The sequence below is a fragment of the Anolis carolinensis genome, chromosome 6 (assembly GCF_035594765.1).
Source record: "Anolis carolinensis isolate JA03-04 chromosome 6, rAnoCar3.1.pri, whole genome shotgun sequence".
NCBI lineage: Eukaryota > Metazoa > Chordata > Lepidosauria > Squamata > Dactyloidae > Anolis > Anolis carolinensis.
Genome location: NC_085846.1, coordinates 93,526,563 through 93,542,387, shown reverse-complemented (window position 1 = coordinate 93,542,387; position 15,825 = coordinate 93,526,563). Strand labels below are relative to the sequence as shown.

General features: G+C 38.4%; 1 protein-coding gene and 1 long non-coding RNA gene across 4 annotated transcripts; one reads left to right on the top strand and one right to left on the bottom strand.

The window, feature by feature from the left end:
• Positions 1 to 5,873: 5,873 nt before the first annotated feature.
• Positions 5,874 to 14,967, bottom strand: lrrd1 (leucine rich repeats and death domain containing 1). 3 transcript variants are annotated; one of them, XM_003222102.4, is made up of 6 exons: positions 14,828 to 14,967; positions 10,431 to 12,420; positions 9,250 to 9,448; positions 7,249 to 7,410; positions 6,566 to 6,686; positions 5,874 to 6,420 (listed from the first exon to the last, which is right to left on the bottom strand). In XM_003222102.4, the coding sequence occupies exons 2-6, from the start codon at positions 12,381 to 12,383 to the stop codon at positions 6,240 to 6,242; spliced, it is 2,616 nt and encodes an 871-aa protein (XP_003222150.1). In that variant the 5' UTR covers positions 12,384 to 12,420; positions 14,828 to 14,967; the 3' UTR covers positions 5,874 to 6,239. The 3 variants fall into 3 exon arrangements, with proteins under 3 accessions (XP_003222150.1, XP_062839754.1, XP_062839755.1); XM_062983684.1 differs by lacking the exon at positions 14,828 to 14,967 and adding an exon at positions 12,860 to 13,683; XM_062983685.1 differs by lacking the exons at positions 5,874 to 6,420; positions 6,566 to 6,686; positions 14,828 to 14,967 and adding exons at positions 8,752 to 8,828; positions 12,860 to 13,683 and having other exon boundaries at positions 7,274 to 7,410.
• Positions 12,137 to 15,583, top strand: LOC134299839 (uncharacterized). Its single transcript, XR_010007076.1, has 2 exons — positions 12,137 to 12,262; positions 13,656 to 15,583. It is a non-coding gene; the product is annotated as an uncharacterized LOC134299839 (long non-coding RNA).
• Positions 15,584 to 15,825: the final 242 nt, after the last annotated feature.

Sequence of the window (15,825 nt, the reverse complement as noted above, 5' to 3'; positions counted from 1 at the left end):
GATAACCCAGTTCAAAACAGATATTGTGGGATTTTTTTTGCCTTGATATCCTGGGTTATATGACTGTGGAAGGGGCCTGAGTTTCCCATATCTGAGGCAGAATATGTTCTCTTAGGACACTTTCCATGTGGAGGCCCCACGCACCTCCCGGGTCTCTCTGGCGAATGGAGAGTGAGGGACCAGACTTCAGGTAGGGTGAAAAACAAGTTTATCTGCTTGGCTGACCCACCCTGCAGCTTAGATCTCTTATAGGTAAAGGTTTTCCCCTGACGTTAAGTCCAGTCATGTCTGACTCTGGGGGTTGGTGCTCATCTCCATTTCCAAGCCGAAGAGCCAGTGTGAAGGGAGACACAGCAGGGAGAGAGCTCTATATCTTACAATAAGCAATCTCAAAATGGCAGGGCCAAACAGGATACCTATATCACTGTGGAAACAGTGCTTTTCTCTCACTCACACGCTCAAAGGAGCGGGCACTATCTTTGATTTCTATAGGCAAACCAAAAACATGGCGGGGCCACGCAGGTTTTCTTGTCACTGTGATGTAGTGACTTTTTTAACACACTCCTGATAGGGAGTGGGCACTATCTCTCAACTCTCTATAGGCAAATTCAATCGGCAGGGCCGAGCAGGACATAAATCACTGTGAAGGCACGCTGGGGGAAAATGGCTATCTCTAGGTCTGGCTACCCAAGCGGCTTCAGTTTACCTTATATTTATACCTCAAACCCCAAAGTAAATACTCTAGAAGCTGATTAAAGATAACCAAAAATATTGTTTATTGAAAACAGGAAACAGTCCTTTTAATGTATTAGAAATAATATGAGGTAAAATCACTGAAATTATACAGAAATAAAACTATATTGATTGAGAATGAAAGCTATAGAGACTATAAAGGATAAACACACAAGCTATGAGGAAAGGTAGGTACTAGGCTGTGATAAGCACTATCTATAATGACTATAATGACTCTGAGGTAAACTATCAGCTATAACTATGTGGTAAATACCAGCTATAGTGAACTATCTATAATAACTCTGAGGTAAACTATAAGGTGATAAGCTATAAGGTAAGTACTTTACTATGAGGTATACTATCTAAGCTACAGGTAAGTACAAGGCTATGAGGTAAACTGTAAGATAAGTACGTGGCTATGATGAGCTCTATCTGTAATGGTAAGTATGAGGCTATGAGGTAAATACCTAAAGCTATGATGTGACTATAAGGTAAGTACAAGGCTATGAGGTAAACTGTAAGGTAAGTACGTGGCTATGATGAGCTCTATCTGTAATGGTAAGTATGAGGCTATGAGGTAATTACATAAGCTAAGATGGTAAGTACGAGGTGAACTATAAGCTTTGGTATCTTTGAGGTAAATACCTAAAGCTATGATATGACTATAAGGTAAGTACGTGATTTATGTTGCCTGTTTGAATTTGCCAGGTCAAAGAACCCAGACCAAATTCTATGACCTATCTCTAAGAGGTTTTTCTCTGAAATGGCCAAAGGAGGGGAAAAAGCCTTAGAGGCAAGCTCACAGGCTGAACCATCTCATCCAAACCTAAAGGGGAGTCCCAAGCTCCACCCCCAAAATGAGAGCCAATGGAACATTCCTCCCAAGAACAGCAACCAGGAAATAAGCAAGGGAGGGAAAGCCAAGTAGGACAGCACAGCCAGCGTTGTCCGCAGACACCTCCAAGGTCATGTGGCCGGCATAACTGCATGGAGCGCCGCTACCTTCCTGCCGGAGCGGTATCTATTGATCTACTCACATTTGCATATTTTCAAACTGCTAGGTTGGCAGGAGCTGGGGCTAACAGCAGGCGCTCATTCCGCTCCCGGGATTTGAACCTGGGACCTTTCGGTCTGCAAGTTCAGCAGCTCAGTGCTTTAACACACTTTGCCATGGGGCTCCTCATAGTTGCCTCATAGTGGAAGAGCACAAAACCCAAGCAACTCTGTCTCGCATATATGGCAATAAACAATCTGTCACATCTTGATTAGTTTGCCGATTAACATAATCCTCTAGCCTATGGCCTGCAGTTGTCCACTAGGATGGAACCTCAAAGAACACAAGCGCAGAAGCTGAGTGTCTAGCATCTTCTATCTAGTTTCTTGTTTTTCAAGGCCCGATAAGAAGAGCCCTGAGTGTCTCATATCCGAGGCAAAATATGTTCTCTTAGGGCACTTTGGAATTACATTATATGGTCAGTGTAGGCATGGGCAAACTAATCTTTTTATAAAGATGTTCTTCACACAGATGACATTTTTTGTCCATGGGCAAACTTGGGCCCTCCAAGTGTTTAGGACTGCAACTCCCACCATTCTAACAGCCAGTAGTTGAAATCCAAAACACCTAGAGGGCTGAAGTTTGCCCATGCTTGGTAGGCCCATATAATGCATTTCGATGCAGTTCCAAGTTGCATTATATGGCAGTGTAGATCCAGCTGAAGTCTGCAGGTACTCAGCTCATACTGTATTAAACCAAATGGCCGTGGCCCATAGGAAGACATTGTTCTCAGTGGCAAAAGCGTGTGTTAAATCGGGTGGGAATCGGATAATCTTCCAGATGCCTGTATTGGTGAGGATTGATGGGTGTTGGAGTACTATAATCGTGTTTGCTTTTCTGCAGAAAGCCCTCATGGTGGCTATTGCTTTTGACATTTTAATTGCTGTCAAAATGCATTGAAATGGTTGTGAAATTGTGAATATATGTCTCCACTAAAGGACCAGATCCCAGTCTGATCTTGGAAGCTAAGTAAGGTCAGCCCTGGTTAGCACTTGGATGGGAGATTGCCAGTGAATACCATGTGCTATAGGCCACTACTTAAACTGTGGATCCTGACATCTAATGAGATCCCTTTTACTCAATTGTGGAGCCCTGAAAAGTTTAGCAGCAGTAATAATAATAATAAACTTTATTTATACCACACCACCATCTCCCAGAGGGACTCAGGGCAGCTCACAAAGCACTCAAGGTGCAATATGCAAAATACAGAAAGTCTAAAAACAATAACATAAAACAATAAGTAGCCAACATAAAACATCACAACTTCACAGTGCCCCCTGATTAAAAACAGCAATTGCTGCAGGTGAGAGCAACAGTAATCGATTTCAGTCTTGTAAAGTGCTTGTTAAAGAATCTGAAGGTCTTCATCTATATTAGTAAAGAATCTAAATATGGTCAAAGACTTGTCAGAAAAGCATGTCTTCATTTGTGTGCAGAAGGCTTGGGGGTAGGGGCTAGCCTGATTTCCCTCAGGAGGGCATTCCAAAGCCATGGGGCCACCATTGAGAAGACCCTCTCTCTCGTCCTCACCAGCCGCACTTGAGACAGAGGTGGGGTCGAGAGGAAGGCCTCCCCAGTAGATCTTAAATCCCGAAGCATATTGGTTTAAGTCAAAGGTTTCTGAACGCCACTCATTTTCACCAATTCTTTCTAAAGTATTTAGAGGGGTAGCATTGTGACTGTCGTTTCCACGGGGCTTTGTTTTGGCCATTCCCTGGTCTCAGGTCGGCAGCTCTCATGTCTTTGTTAATGATGTCCATCCATCTTTTCTTTGGTCATCTACGTGGTCGTCGTCCTGCAATCTCCAAATGTAATGCTGTTTGAGCTGCTGATGTTGGTTCTTGTCTCATGACATGGCCTTACCACCACGGTCTTGCTTCCTTCATTATCTTGCTGATCACTTTTATTCCCAGTCTTTGACAGATGTCATCATTTGGCACATGGTAAAGAAGTATCAAACCAAGTGTCCATCTGACCATTTTCATTTCCATTATGTGAAGGGTTTGGTCATATTTCTTTGTTGCTGGCCAGCACTCTGCCCCATAGAGGGCTACTGGGTGAACAACTGTAGTGTAGATCGTAGCCTTGAGTTGTTCAAGCATTTTAGAATCATACAGAATGCCAGTCGTTTGCTGCCATTTCAACCAGGTTGCATTTATTCGTGACTACGTCTGGCATTGCGTCGTCATCTACAGAGACCAGTGACCCAAGGTGTTTAGCTTCTTTAGCGCTTGTCCATTCATTGGAATTGTTTTTCCAGTTTGAATACCACATTCCAGATACTTTGTTTTGGGTATGTGCAGTTGAAGTCCGTTTTCACTGAGTCTATCACTACTTGTCTGCAGCTGTTGCTGGGAGGGCTGCACGTTTTTGGTGGCCGAGTGCTATGTCAACTTCATATAGGAGTGTCCAGGGATGCATAGTCTGCAAATTTGCTGTAGCAGTGTCCATGCAGAGTATAACTAGTAATGGTGAGAGTGCCAATCCCTGATGCATGCCAACAGTGATTTCGAAATCCTTGCAAAGCAGCGGACCATACTTGTTATTACTTGTTGTTCTCAGTGGTGGCCCCTCAGCTATGGAACTCCCTCCCCAATAACATTTGATCAGTCCCTTCCCATTTAGCCTTCAGGGAGAAAGTTAAAACATGGTTATGGTACCAATCTTTTGGAGAATAACTGCAGTACAATAAATGAACAATGAATTCATGCAATGATAATTTGAAATGTCTCTGGACTACAACTTTGGATGATGTGATTTTAAGCATTGTTGTAACTTATTATTTGTTTTAATTCTTTGTTTTAATGTGTTTTTACCAATTGTATGTTTTAAGGCATCAAATTGTTGCTGATATGTGAAGCCTCTCTGAGTTCCCCTCAGGGTTGAGATGGGCGAGATACAAATATGATAAATAAAATAAATTATTGTATAGTAGTTTTATCCATGTTACATAGTCTTCTGGTATTCCATGTGACCGTAGTGCTTGCCAGATCAGGTCATGGGGAATCCAATCAAACCCATTTTCACCAATCTGTTAGCAAAAACCTGTCATGATTACAGTGGACTCTGCAGAAAATGCTTTAGTTGTACTTCATAAAAAGGAAAATCGGTCTGTTTAGCAAGGCTTGCAAATGCTGATTTGTTATCAGTGAATACTTGATTTTTATACCTATTTTATATACCTATATATCTGGGGCTAAATAAATATTTCTCAGGTTGAAAGTGTCACAAATGAAAAAAAGTTTTAAAAGCCTTGCTCCAGGTTATATTTCAGAGGAAGGAATTGGCAAAACCATGTCCTAGCCTAAGGAAATCCAATGAAATTCATGGGATTGCGACTTTTAGAAATGATCTAGTGCATCATTCCTCAAAAGGCCCCATATCCACTAAAATATTTTGTTCCAATCAGTTTTAAGAGGATTGAAAGGAATGTATTTTACTTGACTCTACAAGTCCAAAAGAACACAGCCTAGTCTCCACTTCTATTAACTTGAGGGGAATATGTTAAATTCAGACCATGTTTGATTATATATATGGACGATTAGGAGAACCAGTATGGTGTAGTGGTTTGACCATTGAGCTATGAATCTGGAGACCACAATCTGCTCAGCCATGAAACTCATGGTGACCTTGGGCAAGTCTCAATCTCAGCCTAAGAGGAGGGGAATAGCAACCCTCTTCTGAACAAATCTTGCCAGGAAAGCCTCTCTTAAGATTGCCATAGGTTAGAAGTGACTTGGAGGCACACTTCAACGCCCATTTCTGTTTTCCTAGGTCACATTATTCAGGTTTGTTTACATTTGCTGGAAATTATCAGAGAAACAGTGTTAAGGAGAACAACATATTCTGAACAGTGAGTTGCTGACTAGGCCTTTCATTAGAATGATGCTGTCCAGAGTCCTTTGTATCTAGGTAACAAAGCGAGTGGAACAGACAATGCACTAAAAGTGATTTCAGGAACTATTAGAGATTGTGCTCTTGTTATTAAGATATACAGGCTGAAGATATATGAAAAAAATATTTCATCCACCCCTGCCAGACTGCTTTTTCTGGCTATCTATATAAATAATGGGACAATATGCATGAAGAAGGGATTGGAATTTTTATTGTGCATAAATCATATAAAGAAAGGGAAAACAAAACAAATACTATGTGTCTTAAAAGGGGTTGTACTAGATACTTAAAATGATACCTGGGTCCTAGGAATTGCCCAATAGAATCAGCTAAAAATCTTTATGTAGCTCCACTCAGTTTTCTCAATTATACATTTTCAGGCTGAAGGCTGAATTTATAAAAAAGGCTTGGTTAGAAATCACAGCCTGCTTTTTTAAAAAGGAAAGCATTTATGGTATGTTAAGTAACACATATTAAGTTCTGATACATTAACTTTACACATCTTGCTTGCATGCACTCCTCTCCCCCCCTAAGAAAAATTCTTGAAGTTATTTACTTTTCAGAACTTCACAATTCTTGAACAAAGTCTTATAGCTTTGATTCTGTTGGTCAAGTCATACAGTCCAGCCATTGTGAGTATTCTAATCAACTGGACTGTTTTGTCCTCAAAAGTCAGTTCTGGGTGTGCAGTTTTCCATTGCTTCAATGCCTCAGTCACCATCTCTTCTAAAGAAAGACCCCTAATAACAGAAGTATACAGAGGAAAATTACTGTCCAACTCCAGATAAATTAAACTATAAATCTGTGAAACCACAAAATATCTAGTAAGGTGTTGAATTAAAAGAAAATGCAACACTTCTAAGGAAAAATACATTATATACTAACTTGTTGTTTTCAATAGATTTGATGGTAGAACTCGGGAGCTGCAGCTTTTCACAAAAAAACTCAAAATGTTCAAAGGGGACATTGTTAGCAATTGTCTTCAATACTTTCTCCAAGATCTTTTCTAGAATAAACATATTGATTGTGTTACAGAGCTGCAATTTAGTATATCACGATATTGAGCTCAGTCTAAATACAATACTAAAGGGCACTGTTCTTTTAAGGACTGGTGGTAACTTCAGCAGAAATCTTTAGATAACTTCCACTGGTAGAAAAACAGATCAAAATAGATCTTAGCCAAGTTGTATTCTTTCATCAAAGCACTGGATAGAAAACTAGATAGTATAATGCTGGTGTAGCTAAAAATGTGTAGATAGTAGCTAACAATTACTGGTATCACATTGTTTACAACAATCTAGTCTACTACATACTTACTATTAGAAGACTTCAGATGGTCAAACAAAGCAGCATTTAGTATTTGAGGTATGTGAAAGAAGATAATGTAAATATGGTAAGAACTGATCCATCAAAGAACAAGAATGAGGTGCATGAAGAAAGCTTCTCAACTCTTAAAAATTTGGGTGACATTAATGCATTATAGGTTTTTTAAAATTATGTTTGGAATGTTCGATAGTCAACTTTGTGAGATAATTAGTGATGCTGCAAGAAATTGATTAGAAATTTACCATCTCTTTCATCAGCACTTCGTATGTAATGTATTATTGGAATCAGTTGTTTTCCTTTACAGACTTCTGTTGGAGGTCTGATTAAAGGATTTCCATCAAAATTTATATCCCTCAGCCCCACGAGAAGATGCATATCACTAGGCAAACGTTGTATCTCATTTTCTGACAAAACAAAATATATATGTTTACATTACATTAAACTGAAACATTGCTGGTCACAAATACACAATTTAATCTTATTTCTACTGATTATCAGAACCATTGATGCTTCTGTGAAAGGGATTTTTCTTGAGGAAGCAATTAAAAACTGTATATAAGTAATATAAAATACATTTAAAATGCAGATAACATGAAAATTTGCACATATTTGAAGTGAGTATTTTCTCTTTGAAGTCATTGTTCTTTGTCATCTCTGTGACTCACACATGGGATTCTCTTCATTTCCACAGATTAATTTCAGAATCTTTTAGAACTGGATCTCTTTGGCTGAAGGTCCCCTATACCACATATCCCCAATACATTTCCTGCTCAAACCATCTAATTCACTTTCTTCTCAATGTAGATGCATTGTAGGGAACCTTGTACATCTATTACTCTTTTTTTTTTTTACTTATTCTTTACTTGAGGCTTCTCTGGTTTATGGCATCAACATCATACTTTTAAGATATTGTCTTCTATGTAGAGAAGATCTATAGATGGGGAGCCATGCTAAGTGCCTACTTTGCTTGGAGGAGGCACACGTTTATGGATAAAAACTCTAATTTTCAAGCCTTTCCCCACCAGACCCTTCAGACCATAGCTTTGTGTTATAAAGTCCTACTCTGAGAATCAGCTAGCTATTAATACAGTTGATCTCGCAATCTAAAACTGGCCACTTTTCATGGCCTCTATGGACATTTCTGCACTTGCTTCAGTACTATCAGTTTTGCCACCTATTGTACTGTACTGGATGATGTTAGTATCGCCAAAACTTTCCTCACTCATCAGGGAACCTCAGTACTATCAGCTTTGAATTCAGCCTGGCTCCTTTCAAAATCACTGGCACTGTTCAAATCCATGCAGGCTCCCTCTGAACTCTTTGGTGCTCCCAGACTTCTGGTGATTCTTTGATTTCTAAAAAGAAATCCAAGTCTACTGATGTTTTTTTTTTTCTAGGTGATCTGTCATCTTGTCAGAAAAGGTCCAAGCCTGCCCATTTTGTCTTGTTGAAAAGAGTCAGATGCACTGATGGCACCTAATACTGTCAATCTGAGGGTACCGTCTGTTTCAGTTCTTCCATCAGTTTCCATTTTGGTTGACTGGAACATAGGCCAGTGGAGTTCACATGGAAACTCTAGCCATCAGAGGACTTGCAGGACAGGGGACTTGTTGATGCCATAAACTGGTCTATTTAAGAAAAGATGTAGCTTTCTTGAGCTATTTGATGAGATCAAGGCTTTGAATCTTTCCTCGACAAATATCAGATCCCAAAGACCATTAAAAAAGGGAAAACAAGTTGCTTACCTAGAACTATGGTTCTTTGAGTGGTTATCTGTGAATTCAGCCAGAAAGATCTAGCTCTGGAAGTTTCCAAAGGTTTTCTGTGCAGGTACAGAGAAACTCATGAATGTAATAGAATCATAGAGTTGGAAGAGACCTCATGGGCCATCCAGTCCAACCCCCTGCCAAGAAGATGACCGCTTGAAGAAACACAGTTACAGGTAATAAACCTTAACCAACCCCTCTGTCTTCTCTACATCTCTATGTTAATTGACTTTAATCTAGGAAACATTACAGCAGTGGAACACTATCTTCTTCTGGATGCACTCATATACACCAAATACAGTGCCAAGTAGGGATCTGAATGGGTAGAATATGCAACTGGATGCTGCTTTCTATTCCAAATGCAAAAATCTTTTGTTTATTTACTACTTGTTGATATTTAATTCTGCACAACCACTGTATCAGATATGTATTACTTTTAGGTCTGAATTTCCCTGTGATATTTCGCATACCACTTACCTTTGAGATTCAGGTGCTGTAAATTACGGAGTGATGAAAAGCTCGAGGGAAGCTTTTTAAAGAAATTGTTGTTTGCTATTAAAGTGACCAAAGTTTTGATTTCCCCTATACTTTTTGGCATTTCTTGTAATTCGTTATAAGATATATCTAGTTCTTTGAGGACCAGCAATTTTGATATCTCTTCTGGAAGTGATTTTAACTGAGGATACAAAAGGGCAAAATAGTTACAACATTAAATATTTATACGGAGAAGTCACTTATATCAAGACCAAAAACCCAGTTGGATCTGGATCTGTAGTATGTATGAAGAATGGAATTGCAAGATAAACCATCTATGCCATCAAATAAGTCAATCAAACCATTGCCCAAAACGTTTTGCTGTCTCAGATAGAGAAGAAGTTAGTGTTCCATCCAATTTCGGAAATAATAGCTGGCTATATAGGCAAACAATGTTTTCCTCAAGAATGTCACTGGTATGGCAAAACTTTCCATTGCATCTGAAGGCAGCAAGTGAGCATGGGCAATGCATAGCCAGTGAAGAAGGAGGGACTGCAGAAGTATCTGGCTATTGCCAGATTATTACATCATCTGGTTTGAACAGAGACACAGATGCTTCTACATCCTCTTGCTCTTTACCAACTAAGGAAAGAACATCTTCCAGGACATTCAGGCTTTAATTGCTGGAGCAGGAAGAAGAGAATGGCAATCATTGCAGCAAACAAAAATAGACATATGCAGATGTAAGGTTTATTTATGCCTGCATTAACAGTTTGTGGAATACTGTTGTTGGTTTTATTATCATAACTGCCAGGTGCACTTGTATGTGCTTTATGCAGTTCTCTGATAGCATAGCAGCCTGCAGTATATCAAGCATGCATAGCTCTGCTTGAAAATCTTTTCTGGAAGTTTTAAAACAGAGGCGGAATGACCATCTGTCAGGAGTGCTTTGCGTGCTCCTGCATGGCTGAGGGTCGGGCAGGATTGCCTTTGTGTCTCTTCCAATTCTATGATTCTAATTGGATGTTAAAGCAGTGTCTCCCACCCTTCCTGAGCTGGGTATCTCCATCATCTATATAATCCCATAGAATTTTACTGGCAGAGCATTCCATTTCATGAGTCCCAATAGACCTTAAGTTATGGTATGTATGACATGGATATCTAAATATTAAGTAACATGTTACCTTGAGTCCATTTTTCTGGCATATTGTTAATTTCTGCAGTGATAAAATTTGGCAGATTTCAACTGGAAAAGATGCAAAATTGTTGTTTGACAGATTTAATTCTTTTAGTTCTTCCAGATCCTTAATATCAGAGGGAATGAACTGTATCTTGTTTTCAGAAAGATCAAGTACCTTAAGTTGATTTAGAGCACATAACTCTCTGGGAAACAAAATAAATTTGCTGTGGTGTAAGAGCAGAGTTCGAAGAGACTTCATTTTTTGCACATTGGTTGGAATACTGCTGATTTGGTTGTAACTTAGGTCTAAGTAGTTTAATCTTGAAAGAGTGCACAAATGTATGGAAAAAGAAGGCAGTTTGTTCTTGCTTAAATTTAAATATTGTAAGTATTTGATGAATGAAATTTCAGTAGTTATTTCTGAAATATAATTTCCACTGAGATTTAGATGTCTAAGAGCTACCAGTGCACACAATCCCATTGGAAATAGGGCCAATTTGTTGCAACTTAAGTCAATCTTAATGATTTCTGTACAGTTTTTTATTTCAACAGGGATGTACATTAAAGCATTCTCTGAAACCTCTAAGACGGACAGCTCTTTGTTGAATGCAATGTGTTCATCTAACAAGATCAGTTGATTTCTGTTTAGGTGGAGTTCCTTTAAATATTTTAGTTGGTACAGATTGTTGGGAAGTTTTTTAAATTGGTTGTCACTGAGGTTGAGACGTTCCAGCATAGTGCATTTGGAAATATTATCAGTAATGTTTTGAAATAAATTTTTGGAAAGATTGAGATCCTGAAGCTTTTGTAGGTTCTCTACTTTATCTGATAGGCTTTCTAACTGGTTACAATCTAGTCTCATTTTTTCTAACTGTATAAGCTGAAAAAGCTGTATAGGCAGAAATATCAGCCTGTTGTTGCTTAGTGAAAGTTCTTTTAATGTTTTTAGTTCTTCAATTTCTTTTGGCAGACTTTGGATCAGGTTTTCTGACAAGTTGAGCTTACTTATATTTGGAAGGTAACAGAGAGCTTTTGGGAATATTTTCATCTTATTCTCATTTAAATACAAGATATTCAGCTTTTTCATTTCAGTCAAATTCTCTATCAGAGTCACTTTATTTCCACTGAGATCTAAAACTTCCAGACTTCTCAGTGTTGTTAAAGCAGATGGAAATTTTTCTATGTTGTTGTGACTGAACAGAAGGTATTTAAGTTCTGAAAGTTGTGAAAATTCGTCTGGGAGCCCTGTCAATTGGTTATGTCGGAGGTTTAAAGTTCTAAGATTTTGAAGTAAGCCTATTTCAGGAGGTAATGATGTTAACCGATTTCTTTCTATGGATAGTATTTCTAGACCTGTCAACTGCCTTATCTCTTTTGGTATAATTTTGATTTCATTATTGTTTAAGTATAAGTAATTTAACATTTTCATGTCCAATACCCCTGTAGGAATTTCAAGTAGTCCTTTTGCATTTAATTGAATTGTGAAGTCATCAAGCATCATTTCAGGCAGCATATCTGCGGATATCTTTTGGGGTGTTGTAGCACTCTCTATAGAATGTAATAATTTTTTTCTAGTTTGCCCTTCCAAAAAATCATGAGGAAGATCAGTGTATCCTTCAGCATACAGGTAAGCAATAATTTCTGTATCTTTGGCTTCAGACATCAAAATTTCTGATATCTTCTTAATGCTTTCTAGTTTTTCTGCAGAACGTAAGGCTTCCTTTTCTGGATCTCTTTGAGAAGCCCCCAAAAAGCTTTCTGACAGCTTTTCCTGTGAAGCACCTGATTTTTCTTTATGCAAACTGGTTGTTGATGAAATCTCCGTCATGTCAGTAGGTAATTGTGATTGTTCCATATCTGATGTTGCATTTGGCTCAGGAATTTCATCTGGAGAGGCTTCAATAATTCCTTCTAAATTTATATCAGCGGTCTGTTCTTCTTCTTTTTCACCAGACATTTCCAAAATAAAATTTCAGTCATAAGCTTGTTCCAATCTTCGATAGTAAAAAATGAAAAACAAAACAAAAAAACAAAAACAAGTATGTGAAACAGTCTACAATGTGTTCATTATAAAGAAACTCCCATCTAATACAGTTAGTGAAATGGTAATGCAAAAGTTAAATATTTACACTCCAAAGCTGCTGAGATTATGTTTAAAAAATAGCCAACACAGTACATGTTTGGGGGGCTAGAATGCAAATATTTTAAAATCTTATTATTTCTTTGGATTATTACTATATTGTTTCAATACCTTGTTTGTAAGCCTAGATTCTGCAGCAAGATACCTGCCTAGAAAATGTAACAGCAGCATAGACTTTTACACAGATGTACAATGTCTGGCAAAGCCTAGGCCTTAGTAATGGCATTTAGGATTTCAGCTTTACAATGCAATTTTACGTTCATTTATATATGAGATGAATGATGCCTACTCACATAAATGTCGGATTGTAGTTTTAGAGTTTCTTGCTCTCTGAGGATCTTTGTTTTAAATTGTTGTATAAAAAGCTTGTTCTAACACTCCTCTCGAATTAATCTTGCTTAACAGAATTCCCAACTGCCACTACAATTCAAATGCAAGTTCCATTCCATAACAGTTTTAAATGGCTCATTTCACTCTTCACATCAAGTAACTTGGTTTTTACTTCTGCTTAGAGATATGACAGATATTTGATTGTACTCGCTCAACTTGTGAGTTTGCCCTACAAGATTTCTTTTATCAGTTATTACTCATTTGTTTTGCATTACAGTGATAATTATCTTGATAGACACAATTTCTCCCGATGCAGCTAACTGAGATGCCATTATCAGTTGATACAATCATCCCAGATATGAACAGATTTGTCGTAATTCCATGTTACTTTTCTGATTTTCTCTTTGACTGAGTGCCTGGCTTGTTGGGAAACAAGTACACAGTTGCAGAAATAATGAGAAACGGTGGTTATCTGTTGCTTATTCATTTCATCACTTGCACAAATTAATAATGTGGTGACTGTTTTTGTTGTCATATAATCAAGATAATTTCTTAATCTTTATATTGTTTATTGTATATGACAGTGGTGGCATGCATGCTCAGTCATGAAGATTCAGCAGCTTGGAACTGGAAAGTTTCTCCATACCTGTCTGGGATGGGAGACAATAGTTTTAACATAGTGCTGGTTGTTTACTGGGATTGGGCCCGAATCCTGTTTCATCTGTTTCTTTCGTGGTTTTGTATCGTTTGTCCATTCAGATTGCACGGAACAGTACAGCTGCACAGGAACAAAAGAAACAGTGAAACGAAAGGCAGAGCCGTTTGGTCAGCCAGGTCCTGGCTTGCAGGGCCTTCAGCGAAGCACTGGGCATTCGATGCTTGAAGACACTGGAAAATTACGGTGCTCAGAGTTGGCAGTTTTTAATTTTCTATCCATCACTTTTGCTGTATAAAAGCTAGAGAAAGTGCAGCCACTAGCATGGTACACCTTTGATCTTAGGTGGGCAATGTGGAAGACTGGGGAGGGGTGTATCAATCCTCCAGGTGAATTTGGGGGGCTGTCCCTATTCCTGAAAAACAAACTTTTTTTTTACCCTGAAGCGCTCTCTATGGAGCGGAAAGACATATTTCTGAGCTTTTCTGGATCCAGAGAGGCCATTTGGGACATTTGAAGGTGAAGATTTTGGGGGGAAAACTGCAAATTTTAATTTTGACCCATGGGGTTTAGGGGGACTCCAGATATGTAGAAATGCCCTCCACATCCCGGATATCATTCTTTAGAATGTTAAAGATAAATAGATATTCTCTCTCTCTCTCTCTCTCTCTCTCTCTCTCTCTCTCTCTCTCTCTATATATATATATATATATATATATAGCAGTTATGCACAGTATTTAGGCACTGTGATTTGCGTATTCAAGATCCCTCTGTAATTTCTATAAAGTCTCATGTCTGCTGCCATTTCCACCCTCTTCCATGAGCGATCACCAATGGAACGAGGTTTCCCTTCATGCTGGAGATTGCTTGTGTGAAAGGGGGTGGGTGGAAACAGCAGCCAGATGTTTTCTGAACAATGGGAACAGAGCCCCATCAATCATAGCAGCATCTTCCCAGTAAGTGCGTATTAGGGGACTTTCACAGTCCCTATATACAGCTTTTAAACTAAAAGCTATATAAGCATCATGAATATGGAAAAGTAATGAGCATGTAACTCCAGGTTACACATTTGTGGCTGCTACATAAATTCAGGGCATTATTTATATTTTGTCTTCAACAAGATAAACTTACCCTTTGAGTTGATGTGGACTACTGATTCCAATATGTTTGAGACATACTACTGCCAAGGTTTTTTTTTAAAGAAGATCCCTTACAGAGGTACAGTATATTAATTTCTGCTTGTGTGGTAAGAGCATACTCAAGAACATCATATTACCTGGTAGAGGATTCTAGTTCCCTTGTGTGCTTTTTTAGCAAAAAGATGGAGGCATAAATGTTGTAGATCAGCCTGAGACTGATGTTTTAGAGAGGATTGTGGGATTTCAGTCAAGGGAATGATGCTTCTGTCAATAGAAAGCTGGCTGGGAAAGTGCAGGCCTTCAAGGTCAGGTAGAACAGCCAGAGACATTACATAAGGAGGAGTCGAGCAGAGAATTGAGTGATACAGAAGCCTCCCAGGAAAAAACACCTGGAGATACAGAAATCAACACAGGCCTTTGTTTACAGATCAGAGCAGACAATAGGCATTGCAGGGCATAACGTTTGTGTGGGAAAGTTGGGGAAAGATTCAAGGGAGATGAAATGCTTTCATGGGTGGCTTTAATTGGCATGTTGTGTACTTTCAAGTTAGTTCAGACAAGTTGCATATGAAGCTAGGCCTGAGTTTCTGGTTCATATTTCAAGTCAAGCCTTTTGGTTTTGGGATTCAAGTATCTTGGGAGTTTCTTTGTTCCTGTTTTTTATTCATGATCAAGTTTTACTAAGGATACTTTTTGATTGTGGACTTAAGCTGTTCTTGTGATTTTTGGCTATTTCTGTACTATATTACCTTTGAATCTGTTTGAGACATGTGGATTTCTATTGGATTTTTGCTTATTGCCAAACCTTTTGGATATACCCTTTCTTTCTCAATTCCTGCATTTTTCCTATGCTTTTACTTTTGATATATTTTACAATAAACTGTTTGCCTATATTTTGGACTCTTATGTGGTGCTGTGATCTTAGGAGTTTCCAGGCCTGGAGTGCAACAATAAATTGTATTGTTTTATTTATAATAAGAAACATTATTTTAATTGGAGATATCAGATGATCTCCCTTCTTGGGTCATAATGACAGTTTATTATAAATCTTGTGTTACGACATTCACATAAAAGAAAATGGCAGCATCAGAAGAATTCCTATACCTCTCATTATACTTGTAATGAGTTCTGATAT